General features: G+C 38.9%; 1 protein-coding gene across 7 annotated transcripts in view; it reads right to left on the bottom strand.

Moving 5' to 3' along the window:
• FBXW11 (F-box and WD repeat domain containing 11) overlaps positions 1 to 16,826 on the bottom strand; it is a 123,253-nt gene that overhangs the window by 21,287 nt on the left and 85,140 nt on the right. For all 7 annotated transcript variants that reach the window (XM_035014242.1, XM_035014217.1, XM_035014226.1 and 4 more), the window contains 3 exons: positions 8,956 to 9,142; positions 7,799 to 7,889; positions 210 to 347 (listed from right to left, as the gene is read on the bottom strand). In XM_035014242.1, the coding sequence (XP_034870133.1) occupies positions 210 to 347; positions 7,799 to 7,889; positions 8,956 to 9,142 (416 nt within the window). The remainder of the gene's footprint in view (positions 1 to 209; positions 348 to 7,798; positions 7,890 to 8,955; positions 9,143 to 16,826) is intronic.

A 16,826-nucleotide genomic window follows, 5' to 3' on the forward strand; every position in this document is an offset into this window, starting at 1 on the left:
AGAAGGATAAGAAGTGAGACAATCCAGGGGTCTGGTGTTAGTATAGGGAAATACTCTAGCTCTAGTTTTTTTAGAACCACACTGACGGCTGCCAAGATGGAGTGGAACAGATAAAAAACAATCTGGAGTAAACGGAGGGATTCGGTGATACAGTGTCTAACACATAACCACAGTTCTAAAAATAATACATACAAAATACAGTCATTTACCTTAATAGAATTATCTCGTAGGCCACTGATAATTTTTTCATCATCATACTGTAAACAGTAGACACCTTTACTATTTTCAGAGCGGCACTGAATCCTCTGCAAGTTGTGTCGTCCACACCGCCAGTTAGATTCTATAGTCTAGGGGGAGAAGGAGGAAACAGATGAGTTTTTGTGAATCAACTATTCTATTAGGCTTCAGACTTTAGTGTTGCTTCCAGGAACAGCATACCAGATACCCCATCTTGGTCTGCATAACTGTCTGTGGATAGGAATCATGCTCTTTTCCAAGTAAGACATTAGCCCAACAGTGTTTTTTCTCAAATGCTCCCTAACTGTCTGGCAACCGTCATAGGATTTCCAATGAGTTTGAGTTGGGTTTGAAAAAAAATAGCCTAGACAGAACTCAATATGTTTAAAGAATGCCTTTTGCACCCAAAACATACAAATAAACAGTAACTCACTGGGTCATTCTCTAATGCCAATTAAAACATTTTAACCACCAACATTAAGCATATACTGACAATCTATGTATCTATCCAAAGCACTGTCTTCTTCATTGAGAAAAGATATTGAACCACCATCACATGCCAACTACTACAGAAAGAAATTTATTTGGCATCTACTTTTAATCTTCTACCAGACTGAAAGGTCCTTAAAATAAGAATGGCACATTTCTGCCCTGGATTCTCATTCTTTCATCGTTCATGTAACATTTACCGAGATGCTACATTATTCCACAATACTGACTGTGCTAGGTGCTGGGGATGAAAAGGACAGGAAGCATACTGCTTTCAAGGGAGCTACCACTCGAGGCACACAGGTATCTGGAACTGGATATACTCTAAACATGTTTATTTGGCTAAACGATCCACACATTAACCTTGGAAGGATGTTCTTATTGTTTCCCTTTTGCAAACATGGAAAGAGTGTAATTTCCTGAGGCCACAAAACTAGTAGCTGGACTAGCTGGAACGTATACCCAGTTCTTCCTGACACGGAGTCCATGTTTTCCACTAAAATATGCAGTGTCTATAAAGAAGTATAGTCCTAGCTACTGAGGCAGTGAACACAGAGCATAGGATCAGTAACAATTCCAGATAACATATGAGTGCCAAATGAGTGATTAAAACTCTAAGTGCTGTAGGATACTTACATGAGATAAACAGTACTATGTACCATGTACTATGGCTTCACACCATGGGGCAAAGTTTAATGAGAAAGTGGGTCATGCCCAGAGCACTTGAAGACCTAACCCTTGGTAGTGGATATGAGGCATTTTCAGGATCAAAGGACACTATTTCTACTAAGAAAAACCAAAGTGTAAACTCCAAATCCTGGAAATGAGGGGGCAAACCAGACTAAAATAATTGGTTACACCCAAGTTCAGGATACTGTTCGAAAGATGATCTCTGAGTAGTTAGTTATCTGAGTAGCTAAAAGTTTAATTAGTTGCTTTGCCGGAGAAAAGTGACAAATCTCAACTTCATTCACGATACGCACTTAATTACTGGCTCTGCTGACCTCTAACAAACTGTATTTCCTCTTACGTTGAAGGCAGTATGCTTCTGCGTGCTCTAAAATGTTAAAATGTTCTGAATGTTATGTGCCAGGTACTATGCTTTTGTAACACTATGCTATGTGTTTTAAATATTGTATAGCTAATTTACTCATCACAACTCTGAAGCTGAAATTATTGTCCTCATTTCACAGAAAAAGTAATGAAAGGCCGGAGATGGTGATATAGATATGGCTAAAAAGGAAAATGTTCCATCATTTGTGGTCTTTGTACTTAGCACAGGAGCCTGGAAATCTAATCCCTGCCCTCAAAGAGCTCCTATGTACAGCCCTAAGAGAGGGCAGAATCACATATGTCCAACACCCATGGGATGAAGGTGGGGCCATGGAGACACGAGGAGCGAGAGAACGCTCATCTGCCCATCTGCTACCAAGTCAGAGCTTCTTAGGCAGCATCCTCATTTCTAGTAAGTTTGTAAAATGTGAGAAATAAAAGCACATTCCAAAACGAACAAAAGAAAATAATTCACCCCACTTCTGCTACTGCTACCGACATAGATAATAGATCTGCCTGTATAAGCAACTTTTTGAAAAGGGGTCCAGAAAAAAAAACTTACTTAAACTGAACTCAATGCTCAAAATCATTTAGAGAACTAACATATTTTTAGATAGTGCCTGAGCCACCTCAGCAAGCTAAGTATACCAGGAAAACGCTGACTTAGGAGACAGATGTATTGGTAACAAGTCTTATTCGTGGCCAGTGACTCCTGGCAGTGGTTACTGATGTTCGGGCTACACCCTACAAGGGCCCAGAGTTGCTGCAGAATGCATGACTCCATATAAACCCTAAGTATTACAAAGCTGACTATGTAATATATCTTACGCATATATATTGGATTATTTTTAAAATTCATATAGCTGCTTTTAGTTATAAAACAATCGCTTTAAAATATTATTGAATCAGTAAGTAGCTTCGTTACTCTATAGGTTTCAATGCAAAGGAGAAGTATATTAACTATCACATGGGAGACTGAAAAAAATAATTTAATGTAAAAAGAGGAAGTAGAGGAATCCCCATACAAAAAGAATTTCCTACATACTCTCCCCCTCTCCTGGAAAATGTTTTCTAGAACTGGGTGACTTGATTACAGTCTTTTACTGGACCTAAAAACCTAAAGATACAGCAGAGAGGACTGAAGACAAGCTGGGCTGAGGCAGTAGTCAGCCTGGGGTGCACACATTCCCGGAGAGTCTGGACAGAGAACCACTACCCGACATGAAAGGCTGAGCCATACCCTTGATCTCTGGCCCTCAAACAAGAAGCAGAGGCCAGGACCTCTCAAAAGCTCTGCTAGGTAACAGGCTCTTCTTCTAAGTTGAATGGAAGTTAGGAAATAGGAAATGGCTTAGCTTCTCAACATTCAGAAAAGAGACTAATTTTCTAAAACACAATTCTGAATTTTAAAAGAAAAGGATGGCCAGATAATTCTTCATGGGTCATTTTAGGAAGCTCCCACTTAGGGCTGTGTTAAAAAAAATTATTAGGTTCCTGAATCCCCAAACACTTGTAGTTTGTTTCAAAATGCCAAGAAAGGGACACTAAACCAGTTCAGGGAGCTGATCGTTTTGCTGAACACCAATCTCATGTAATTCCTAAAACTTCACTCTTCTCAATTCCCCAGGCCACCCACAAAAGAAAGCAGCACTTCCTGCTGACTGTGCCTGCCCCAAATACCACCTACCACCATATTTGACGACCTCAACTCTTACTAGAATGCTTATAAGCCAGGTATTTATTTACTTATTTATTTAACTTTAAATAAATAAATAAATAGGCCTTTAAAAATGGAAGGCAGCCCACTGTGGTATAGAAAATACCTAAGTCAGTTAGCAGCTTTGGCAAATGAGCTGGGACTGTCTGAGCTGCAGTTTCCTCCTCTGTAAAATGGGAAAAATAGTATCTACTTCCTCAAAACTGTTGTAAGGATCAAGTGAGATTACATATGTAAAGTGCTCGTCACAGTGCCTCACATGATAGCAGTGATGCTCCTCCTTGTCTGCGGAGAACACGGACCAAAAGGAGTAGGCCGTGACCAAAAAAAAAATCTTCTCACCAAAATGTCAGGAATGGCTGTCTCGGTCTAGGCTGATACTTAACGCTGCTAGCCCCGAGCCCTCCCTAACCATTCCCAGGAAGAGGCTCAGCCTTCCAACGCAATTCCACTTCAACTCCAGCAGCAGGGATATAGGGCATACACAGGTGTACCTCTTTAATTATGCAGATACCTGCCATTTCACTCAGACATCGTATGATATGGCTACTGTAGAGGAATATTTTGTGTTTTTGAGAACTTGTAAAATCCCCTTACCCTGTGCAAATTTTCAAAATACTGGGAAAGTAGCCATGATACACAGAGTATACAGCGGCATTTAAATTGGCAATAGAGTGAAAACAGATGTCTGAGTATGGAGGAATAACATTATTTTTAGAAGCCTAAACACAACTGGGTGGGTGGGCAAGTTTCAGCATTTTCTGGTCAGGACAATATTAATATCAAGTTTGCAAACCACAAAAAAGCTCCCCACTTTCCCTGAATAAAATGTGGTTTATTAAAAGGTGCGATACAACACACCATCATCTTACCAGTGGTCTATTCCAAGGAGAGTGCTTCAAAGGCTTTAATCCAGTGAATAAAAAGAGGGAAAAGACCTATTACATGAAAGAGTTTGCCACTACTTCGAGATGGCAACAGAAAAAAATCCAAGTTCAAGACAGAATTCTGATTGACTGGAGTCTATTATAACAACTTGCATCTCTCTCCTGAGAGATGCTGGGGGGACGAGGGGGGGCATGAAAAGAGAATGAGCTTTGGACTAAGAATCTCAGTTTTGATTAATTTGAGGGTTAAATTAAATCATTGTAGCAAAGCACCTAATAGTAAGCTCACCAGTAACAAGAAGAACAACTGAGACTCTACATAGTAGAGGAAATATGGCTGCTTCCTTTAGGAATGTGCCTCAGTCTTTCCAGGAATTCCTTCTCACCTCAGAGGTACTCTAAACCCTCTCTTCTCTCTGTGTGGCAAGAACACCCATGAGAGATGAACTTTCTCAGAAAGCTAAGAATTCTAATTTATTCTCCCAGACTTCATCTCTCACATCTTTATTTCCTGAATAATGGGGATTGGCCACACTAAGCTAGATTCTCTACTTCTTTTTAAAAATTAGCCAATTTCTGTAAGTCACTGTGGAAGGGCAAGGTCATCTGCTCATCAAAGTCAAATCTGGGAATGGACAGATGACAGAAGCCAGTACATGAAATAGAGCTGTCAAAGCAGAGCAAGAAAAAGAAAGAGAAAAAGGTGTTGTGAATTGGCAACTTTGCAAAGCACATGGTAACCACACAGACTCTGCAGCTGTGTATGGGCAACTGGGCAGGGGGCACAAACATCCACTTAGCATTCAGGGGGTGTAATTTATCTTTTAGCAATGTGCTTAAAACCCTTTTAAAATACTACCTTTCCCATAACTGGAACTAAAATAGGCCAATTAATCTTATCTTAACTCAAACCCTTTTTTTCAAGGATGCTGAGTACTCACACCACTGGGGAAAGATGAGAAGATCACCTTGCAAAGTCCATAGGCATGCAACAACATACCTTTCTCCTTCACTTCTTGAATTTTCCAACTTTGAAAATGACAAACAACAACACTAAGCCTAAAGCTAGACAGATCTCAGTTAAATTCCCATCTCCTCTCTTAGCCTTAGCTTCCACTTGTTACAGATGGGGATAATATGTACCTTGTAAGAATTAAATGCAATAATCTCTGTAAGTCACCCAACACAGTTCATGGCATACTGCAAAGGCTCAAAAGAGGGTACTGTAATTATTATATTCTGCCATAAGAGTTTCATACCAGCCATATGGTCAAGAGCCAAGCCCTTGAGTCTGCATTTGTTTGATCCATAGATCACTGACACAACCCTTTACGTGTGCATCCACCCTCGACCGAGTAAAACATACTCCCAAAACAGAGGTAAAGAACTCTATTTTGATGAGGTACCAGTGATCCATAATACAGAAAGCTGTATTAAGTGCAGAAGAATATAAGGTTGATCACAGACTCTGTTACTCACTAGCTATGTGTTCTGGGGCAAGCTATTTAACCTTGTTAAGTTTCAGTTTCCTTAACTTTAAATAAGACCATGGCCTACCTTTCAAGGCATTGTTCAGAGTGTTAAATGAAGTATATTATAAAATGCTTCACAAAGTATCTAGCACAAGTAAACACTCTTATTATATGTGTGATACATTATTTTTTTATTATTACTACTATTAGTGAATATACCAAAGTATAAAACATTATCCCTTACACTAAGAGATCTAGCCCACAAAAATCTGGAGGAGACTCTTGTGGCCAACCAGTGGGTTTTCCCAAACCACAGTTTAAGAACCACTGGGTAGACCACCATGATGTAGAGGTTTTGTATCAAATAGGGTTTTCCCCCATAGCTCCATTTCCCTCACATCTGCCTCCTCCACTAACTTTAAAATATTATTTCAGCCTGAGGAAATGGTTATGGTAGGTGGTGTCACATGCTATCATGCTACAGAATACTGAGTTCATACTATCGATTAAAACAGTATTCATGAGGATTAAATAAAATAATCTATGTCACCAAAATCTTCAGCCTGATCAAAGTTCTTCCAGAGTTCCCATTTATTAATATTGACTTTCAACATTGTCCTTCTCATAACAAAGGACTTGCTAAAATTATTCAAAGAAATTTAGAGATACTCTGTAAAGAATAGTTGGGAAAAAAAGCAACAAGTAATACAGGTTCTAATATATATGCACAAGCAATATCTGAGTACAACTGTCTTGGAGTAAGAGACAGCCCCTCTCCCCTGAAACACACACACACACATCCCAACTTAAGGTTCAAGTTAACACTGTGTCTCAGCTCCGACACTGTAGGAGCAATTTATTCTAAGTTTTGAACTGCCAACGGATCAATTAATTCCTAAACTTTATGATTTGTCAGGCAGAAGCTTTATATATTTAGCCTTCCCTAAAAGATTACTTTACAGCTCATTTTAGGGAGCTGTCTACTCAAGACAAGGATTTGTTTTTTAAATATGATATTCTAGTCACATTGAGATTTACCATTAGCCTAATGATTCCATCAGTTCACATCTGCCTTAAAGGGGGAGGAGCGGACTCCCCAAAAGGCGTATGTTTCTCCATTAATGAATTTTGGCACAGTAACTTTTATGTCTATCACCTGGGGGAGAGGATTACTTCACATTTGGGAAACTGAGTATAACTTTATGGGTGATACAGCACTGCCTAGCAAAGGCTAAACTTTTCGCCAAGGAGGAAATACTGAAGTAACCAAGACCTGCCAAGAACACGTGTGAAAGAGTTAATGAGAAATGCCTGTGCATGTCTTTCCTGGTTCAAGGAAAAGAGCTAAATAATAAAACTGAACTAATTAGAACACATGAATGATATCAAACATCTCCAATGTTTCTCATCAAGTTTACAGAGTTTTACTGGTCTGGTGAAGTTACACTCACATCCAAAATGGTCCAGGAGCATAATATGCTCTATAAAACCCACTTAACTATTGCTTAGAATCATATTTGAGTCATTTTTATGAAAAAAGTTATGGGAAATTTACAGAGGAAACTGAGACTGTGCCTTCTCCAGTTCCCTCGAGATGGCTCAAAATGTAAAACTGCTGACCTGAAAAACTGTGCCTTGGATTCTGGAAAATTTATCAAATCAGAATAAAAAGCTGACTTTGGATTCAGGTTTTAATTAACTGGCAACCTTGCAGACGTATTTCACGTTTTAGAAAAGTTAGATCATTTTTTTACAAACAGGCATTATCTATTCTGAAGAATGGCTGCAGATTATACACTGATTATGACACATTTGCTTCAAGAGTTCAACTTAAAAAAAAATTACTAGCTCCATGTTGCTAGATCAAAAAACACTCTAAGGCAACATAAAAAGTTGAGAACAAGACACAAAGAGCCCATAAAACAGATAAATCATAAAGTTACCTCTATATCCTGGATAATCTTTGGGTATAATGACCTATAAAATGAATTGGGAGGGCCATCTGTAGGTCTGTTCTTAAACAGGTACTGATCCCTGGCAAATAAAAACAAACAAATGTTACATTTTTGCACATAAAAGGGTGAATTTTATTTAAACATGGTGCTTACAAAGATTCTGTACCTTTCAACTCAGTTAAAAGCAGGGTTTCTGACCGTTAAATTCACACATTGGACACAAGTGTACTTTAATTTCCAGCTCTGTATCATAATCCTGGCCTTTTATTTTCTGAACACCCAACACCTATTAATATAGCCTTTCATTCTATAATTTAATAAAAAATGTTAATGAAGCTTACTTGGTACACATCAAACTTCTTCCCATGAAGAAAATATAGCCCTAACCCTTACTCACACTGCAACCCGTACTTCCATCTGTAACATTCTCTCTGTGCTAAGTGGGCCATGTTACATAGGTGTACAAGGCTCTAAAGTTGTATATAAGTTAATGGGTTATCTGAAAACTCCTGCCCACTGTGCCTTCCACATCTTCAATCAGAAGCAATGACAAATAGCAAAATGGCATTATTTGACTTTCTTATATTTTCTTTTTTTCTTATCTTTTGGTAATAGTATCATCATTTAAGAATAATGTGAAAGGGGGCGCCTGGGTGGCTCAGATGGTTAAGCATCTGCCTTCGGCTCGGGTCATGATTCCAGAGTCCTGGGATTGAGCCCCAGATCGGGCTCCTGGCTCAGCAGGGAGCCTGGTTCTCCCTCTCCCTCTGCCTCTCCCCCTGCTCATGCTCTCTCTCTCTCTGTATCTCTGTGTCTCAAATGAATAAATAAAATCTTAAAAAAAAAAAAGAAGAATGTGAAAGGAAAACCATAAATACATAGATTTGAAAAGGCAAATCACTCATTCAAACTATATAATACTTCCTAGCGGTTAATCCTTATAAAGGAAATATGCATTGCAAAAGAAATTATTCTAACAGCTTTAACTCCCACCCCACCCCGCCACCACTCCAGACCACTCCTCTTTCCCACCTGTTGAAAATGGGCCAACACATCTGGCAAGTATAACTGCTTATTTAAGCAGTCAAACTGACCCTATGTACCAAGAAACTTTTTTCAAGGCAACAAACAACCCAAGAACTTACCACCCTCTTCTTTCTGAAAGCCCCTTCCATAGAGGGTCAGTGCGCACCATTCGTTCAATCAGCTTCTTCCAAAGCATTCCTTCAGAGATCACTCGCTGCCATTCTTTACATACCAGCTCTGCTGCACACAGAGACCTGGCGTCCAGGTAAGAAAGAATGTTTTCTGCTATGTGGTCTAAGCCTTGCTCTACAAAATAGAAAAGGCAGTGAAGGAATGGGAAGGGAGATGGAAATGTACCAGTCACCATTTCTGTAAAGGGAAGAGGAATAAAGAAATCCTGAAACAGGTAACATACTTGAGTAGTATCAAAAGTTCTGCAGATATACAAGTGCATGAGTACATAAACACATACGCTTCTTTTTGGCTCTGAGTTTTTAAGATAAAACAATTGCTGGCAGGGCGCGTGGCTGGCTTGGTCGGTAGTGCATGCAACTCTTGATCTCAGGGCCATTGAGTTCAAGCCCCAGGTTGGCTTTAAAGAAATATATATACATACATATGTGTGCATGTATATAGGTATGTATATGTATATGTACGTATGTATGTATATACATAAATTTATGGCAACAGTTCCTGCGTGTAAAAGCCGATCCTGGACAGTTTTCTGTCAGATATTATGAAAAAAGACTTGTTTTGCATTTTCTTTTACATAACTCTTTTACAAAACCACTACAGGAGAATGATTCCTCAAATTTTACAGATGAGGCACAGAGAGGTAAAGTTCTCAAGGTTTCACAACTATAGAGTAGTAAAGACTACATTGCAACTCTGATCTCTTGCTCCTAAGTTGGTGTTCTTTCCCCTCTGACCTACCGTCTCTCGTAACACATCATCCTCCTAATACATGACCTATGTGAATCCCTCGGAGCCAAGGAGACAAAAAAGGTGAAACACTGACACAGCTTAAAAAGCTTATGAAAAGTTAAGTGACAATCTAAGAGTTAAAGTCAGGTCTCCTTAGATGTATTTTTGTCAATCATTCTTCATCTCCTTCTTACGGAGGTAAAATCCTCAAAAGCAAGAACCATACATGCCTACAAATTCTTCAACCTTATGAGGCTTATCCCACGCAATGCAAGGGTCCTCCCAAAGACAACTAAGATTCAGAGTCTGCCTGACACTACCATGGTGTCAACATAGTCAACATTGTGGCCACCTGCAAACTCCCACCCTGTGGTTCTAGTCAAGCCCTCCATAACTACAAAAAATAAAGCTCACCCCCAGGCCTACTGCAGTGGTGGGAATGCTAAACATACAGGCAGAAAATTTCAATTTCAAGTCTAGATTCACCATGTAGCAGTTCTTTGACATGAAATAAATATTGAAATATAACTGGCCCTTGGTCTTTTACTGTTATAAAATGGTAATTACCAGTAACCATTGTCCTTTCTCACACCACCAGTTAAGAATCAAATGAAAGAATTTTATGGAAAGATTTTAAAGACAACAAAGCACCATACAAGATTAATATTTGCTCTCTTTTTCAAGATAAATAGAAGCCATATAGTGGCACTAACTTGGCAGGAAATAGGTAAGTCTTCAAAGTTTCAGAGCTCAGTTTTCTCATCTGTATAAGATGGGGAAATAATCTCTATTTTGAAAGTATCAAAATGAGATGATGCATTAAAATGCTTCACAAACTAATGTTGTCTTCAACTCTGAGAATGACACTTTCTACTGTCGATTCTGGTTTACAAGCCTTTCATATACTAATTGTCCTACTCTGGTCTAGACCTAATACCCAAGCTCTGACCTGATCATGAAGACTACCCTAAAGCCACGATCTTTTCTTGTACATGTCATTATATTACAGTTGGTGCAAAGATTACATCACCTTTATCCAGTAGTCCTATCACAGTAGATTCCTAAATGGCAGTAAGTTAAAATAAATTTCTAAGCCTGTTCCCCAACAATATTTATTTTTAAAAATTCCCCCAGGTCTAAATTTGTATGGCTAATGGAGAGATGAAGGGCAGCTTCATGCAGGAATTTATAGTTATCCTTGCTATAATTCACCTTTGAGACTTGATCTGACCCTTCCATGTCAGCCTCTAGAATTCTGATTCTGTCCTCCAGAAGAGTGGGTATTCCACACCAAAATTCCGCGTGATGGTCAAATGCAGTAAGTCTTTATCCCAAGTTCTTGGCAAACATGTTAAATGGGTCAGAACCAAGGACAGCACCCATGATTCTAGATATTTCTATCCAGGCTTCTGTGGGTCTATTCATGAAATACTCACACATACCAATACTGAGCCACTGGTTCTGTAACCATCTGGATGTACCACTGTTCAGCCTATATCTCTCTATTCAAATGTGTCTGAATATTTGGAGAAACTGCCCCATATAAAGACCCTACTACCTTTACCTTTTATATCATTCTTCTGACCCACTAATCTGATAACCTTATCCCCCTCCCCTACCCCGATGTCAGGCGAATTTGGTATGGCTACACTTTGTATTCTCTTGCTGGTGCTTACTACGTAAAGCTGGTATCACATTTTTTGTTTACAAGTTGGCAAGTAGCTGCTTTGTGTCCCTTTTTTTAAACATATATAACCCAAGTTCATTACAGAAAAATTATAAAATCCATATAAGCAAAAAATGTTTAATCCCTAAATCCTCTCAGAGATCAGGGCTCCTAACATTCCGTATACATCCTTCTAGGCTTACACAACCCTACAGAGTCTTTTTGGCTGCAAATTATTTACCTTTGATAATCCATTTTAAAGGTATGCTAGAGTATAACATCAAATTTATCAGCCAACATCACCCAAATACACCCACCTCTACTTCTCCAGTTCTTAAAACCAGGAAAAGTGCTCACCAATCATATCCCAGGGTGCTCTCAGGCAAGGCCACCAAACACACCTGTACCCAGCAGCTCTGCTTCTTCTCAATGTTCCACAATTCTGAAAATCACAACTACAGGTCCTGTCAATATCCTGGCCCACAATGTCTTTAGGTCTGCTTGTTTGTAGGAGCTTTGGTTTCCTTTTTGTGTATCTCCATGATCATGTGCCCCTTTCTTCCATCTTCATTTAAAATCAGGGAAATCCATGGATAATCACATACAGTCTTACTTGTAGCCCTCCACTGCTAGGACTAACAAATTAACAAGAATTTCAAATTTCAGAATCTCTCAGACCTCTATATTCATATTTTCTCCTAGTGTCTCTAGTCATGGGCTAATAGATTTAGCTCTTCTCTGAATTTTTCTAATTCTGGGTACTTACCTGACTATCTTCTAGTTTCTACACGTCCTATGAGAACACAGTCACCTTTCAAGATCTAGTTTATTTCCATATCATTAACCAAATCCTCCTAATTGGTCATAAACACACCCCTAAACCAATTCCCGTCGTGAGTCCCCTGCTCTCTGAGAGAGGAAATGAATAGGAGACAAGATTGCATCAGATAGTTGCTTTCTCAATAAGTGCAATATCCCCATTGTCTGACTATGAACTGGGAAAGCAGCATCCAAATCTTCCACCTGCTTGGGTGGTCTAGGAGCTGGTTCTCAGAAGCCTGTGTGGTTGTAATTGAGTCACTTAGGGTAAGTGATTTTTAAAACAAATAAACAAAAACAACAAGCAACAAAAACAGATTCCCTGGACATTTTTTCTGGTCTACTGAATCAGAATCTTTAGATGGTGAGGACCAGGAATCTGTATTTTTAGGAAGTGCCACCAGATAATTCTGAACGTTGGGAACTACTGCTTTATAGCCATGATACCCTTTTTAGTCCTCTTTGATTTTTTCCCCCTTCAATAGCTCACCATTAGACTATCACTGGGTTTCTGCATAAGGAAATCTCTAACACATATTTCCTCCTCTTTCAAAATGCCCTCACTCCAATTCAGTAACATCTCTATGACACCTATGAGATTCATTTTCCTCGGATAATACTTGAAATTCATACCATCATTCTAGGAGGCAGCATGTTTTAGTCTCTTGGTAAATGCACTGGCTGTAGAGTCAGATAACCTGGGTTGAATGAAGCACATCAGTTTTCCCTTTTGGATCTCAGTTTTCCATAAAATAGCAATGATATTAAATAGCTGAAGTGGATGATCTGATATAATCTGCACAATAACCCTCTGAGACAGCTACTCTCAATATGCTCATTTTATGAACTACTTAGCCTTGTTAGGAAAATTAACAGGAAGAGGTTATTAAGGAGCCCGATACAGAACTGGTACTTGCTAAGTGTCAGTCTCTGTTCTTCCCTCATGCCCAAATCCCCTTAGCTGATATCACTGGTCAAAGAAGCTAAGCAATGTTGCTCTTCTTTGTTATTTTCTGCAGAGAAAATGTTGCACTCTAGCAAAGTGCTAAGCCCACTCACATTCCCTTCAATGTTTAGGGTATCGGAATCCCACAACCTCTATCTGAACACCTTAGAATAGCTATCCCCCGAGGCCATGCAGACCATTTAACTTCCTTGTTTCAAGCCTATTCAGGACAAAGAAGTTACTGAGTAAGGTGGTCCATTTGCTCCGGCTAATAAGCGCTTTGAGGTGTTAAAACTAAGTATTTCTTGGGGCACCTGGATGGCTCAGTCGTTAAGCGTCTGCCTTTGGCTCAGGTCATGATCCCAGGATCCTGGGATCAAGCCCCACATCGGGCTCCCTGCTCCGCGGGAAGCCTGCTTCTCCCTCTCCCACTCCCCCTGTTTGTGTTCCCGCTCTCACTATCTCTCTGTCAAATAAATAAATAAAATCTTAAAAAAAAAAACTAAGCATTTCTTAAGTACCAATATCTGGCTCTCACTGACTCTATCCTGCTGAGACTCCCCATCTCCCATCACCACCCCCCTTCCCAAGGCAACAAGAGGACACATTATGGTTTCAGAAAACGAGGCCAGAACACGGCATACACAATGCTGAGGACGTGCTTCTGTTGCTAATTATAGGCACCAGATGAAGGTCTGGAAAAATTTCAATAAATTAAAACAATTAAAAGGCACAAATTTCAAAGCTCAACATGTAAATAACACTATACCAAAATGAAACTCAACTGTAAAATGTCAGTTCAATGCCCTTGACTACAGCCAGTTTTAACACAGCTGCTTAGATCATACAATTATAGTACCTTTTATTATTTTAGAAACACATTTCGAAAAGCAGCTGCAAAGAAACTCCCTTCCCCACCCACTCCTGCTGTCCCTTCCTAGTCACAGATCTAGTTGTAAAATCTGAAGTTAGAAACCTTTTGAAAGTAAAAAACAATACAACTGCTGACAGCAACAGGACGTCAATGGATGTCTTTAGGAATATACTGACCTAAAGATTCAGACAGAATTGAAGTGAAATGACACTCAGGTCACAAAGTCCAACATGTTGTTGTACCAACAAAGTGGTGCAAATGCCTACCTATATGATGTCAAGATGAATCAATTCAGAAATTAGCGGGTAAATAATTAAAACTTCCTGGCAACAAATCTTATTAACCTCCGGAGAAGCAGGTGTTTCCTGCTTCTCCGGGCTTTTTTTTTTTTTCTTTCTTTCTTTTTTTTTTTTAAGCTACCATCCCCAGAATACCCACCAGATGTCAGGCATATTACATACATTGTTCTTAATCTTCACAATATCCCATGAAGTATTATTATTATTCCCACACAAAAAAGGAAACCGAGGCTCCAAAAAGTGGGCTCATAGAACTATTAAGTGCAGGGGCTGGGATTCAAATTTAGGGGCTGTGTAAATCCAACACCCAAGCTCTTTCCACTCTGTCATGCTGGTCTCTGGCCCTGCATCCAGCCTAAAAAGCCTTAGCTTCGCTCTGGTTCTTCCATGTCTCCCAAGACCTTTGATCTAGTCTGTCACATTTACAGTCCATAATGGTTTATCATCCTTACTTGGGGATAAGACAAATGAATAAACCATGGCCAGGAAGCTAAGTGTTTCAAAATTCTTAATTGCTCAGATACCTCACCAAAAGGATCTCCAATGCTTATCATCCTCTTTGAAGTACAATCTGCCTCTACTTCAAATGGTATAAATTTTCCCTTTAACAACAGTTCTCACAAACCACAAACTTAGCCTGCAGAAATTGACATTGCAGACTAAACATTTACCATGATTTTTAGAAAAGCATATCATAATTATCACTTTTTCCACTGAACCAAAAGGAGCCAGAGACCACAAACATTTTCCATTTTCCCTATACTGACAGGTATGATATTCACAGTAAGCATTTAAAAGTGAGAACTATAGACAATTTTTATAGAATTAATAGTTTCTACAATCAAAAGACGTCTTAAGTTGACAATTTCAACAGAGTAAAACTTCAAACTCAAGATCGTCTACAGTAAAAGTTAAACACCAAACTAGAATAGTGATTAGTAAGTTGCTCCACCCATTATTAAATTTAAGTATGAACATGCACATGAACCTGTTTCTTCCCTAATACTCTTAAGGCAGGGTCTTTGTTAAGGAACTAACGCCAATTTTAATCCAAGTCTACTAGACATGAACACAATCAACTAGGCCAGCTTGTCCCCAGCTATTAGATTCATACGTATGATATACACTGACATATGTATATATGTTCAGATCAAATCCTTTTAAAACAAATAGCATTTTAACAAAAATATTTCCATGTCCCAGCCAATGGTTCATTCATTTCATGTAATATTCAATACCACAAAATTCCACTTTAACAGAGATATGGACAATGCCTTAAAATTCGCTGTAATGAAAACTGAATTGTATGCAATTATACTAACCATATTTATATACATAACACATGTTCATCTGTTCTGTCTCTTCTCCAAGACCATACACTCCCCAAGAGAAGGGGTTGCCTCTGAACTACATTCTGCAAATCAAGAGAACTTCAACAGTGCCACCTCGTGGATATTCTGTAAATATAAGGTGAGTTTCTTGGCACTCTAAAATGTCTGAGAAGCAAATTACAGGCAAAAATAAAATAAAACCAAAACAGTAGAAAGCAAACAAAAAAACAACAGATTTGCCTGAGAAAAATGAAGCCATAACTTCACTTAGTTAAAAGCCCTTATGAGGAACAATTACAATAATTATAATCATCCACTTTATAAAAATTGCCCTATCTTTTTCTTGATGTGAGATGCAACCTGAGTCCACAGAAAGACTTGGGTGCCAGGCGTTCTGAGTTCTGGCACTGCACAAACCAGAGATGCTGCACCAAAGGCTCACTCACCTTACTTAAACCCACCTATAATTCCCTCTCCCCGACCTCTTCGCCCTCCCTCCCTCTCATACAATTAAAACCGTATCTGTTTCTCTCTCTCTCTAAGTAAAAGTAATTATTACTGAACTGGGTTGTAAACATGTATTCTATACTTAGGACCAATTTAAGGAATTTTCCAGAGTAATCCTAACTATAATGATTTTAGCCTTTGCACTAACTTTTGAACCAGCCCCCACCATCACCCACATAATCAACACAATAACCAAGATGTATGATCTTTGTCATTTCATGCAATTTCTCTGATCGCTGGCTTCCCAGTCTATACAATGAAAAAGAGGATTAAGGATGGCTAAGATGCCTCTTAGCAATTAAATACTATACAATTCTAAAAAGAGAGGGTTCTTATTTTCTTTTCTAGAAATACTAATGAATGAAATAGGGCAAACAATACTACATTTAAGCATAAAAACAACAGGAGAGTAAAAATTTTCTAAGCTAACTCTCAAACATCCTTAAACACTCCCCATTGTACGAACACATTTTGGAAGAAGGATTAGAAATTCGAAGCTGCCCAGAGACCTGAGCCCCGGTCCTATCTGCTATGGAAATCCTTAGAATATGGAATCCTGATGCACTGTAAATCACAGACAGGCTAAAAGAGGAGCTTCTCTTTGAAGAGCTGTCCCGAAGCTCT

This window comes from Mirounga leonina, unplaced genomic scaffold (genome assembly GCF_011800145.1).
Source record: "Mirounga leonina isolate KUSES-001 unplaced genomic scaffold, KU_Mleo_1.0 Mir_104, whole genome shotgun sequence".
NCBI classification, from domain to species: Eukaryota; Metazoa; Chordata; class Mammalia; order Carnivora; family Phocidae; genus Mirounga; species Mirounga leonina.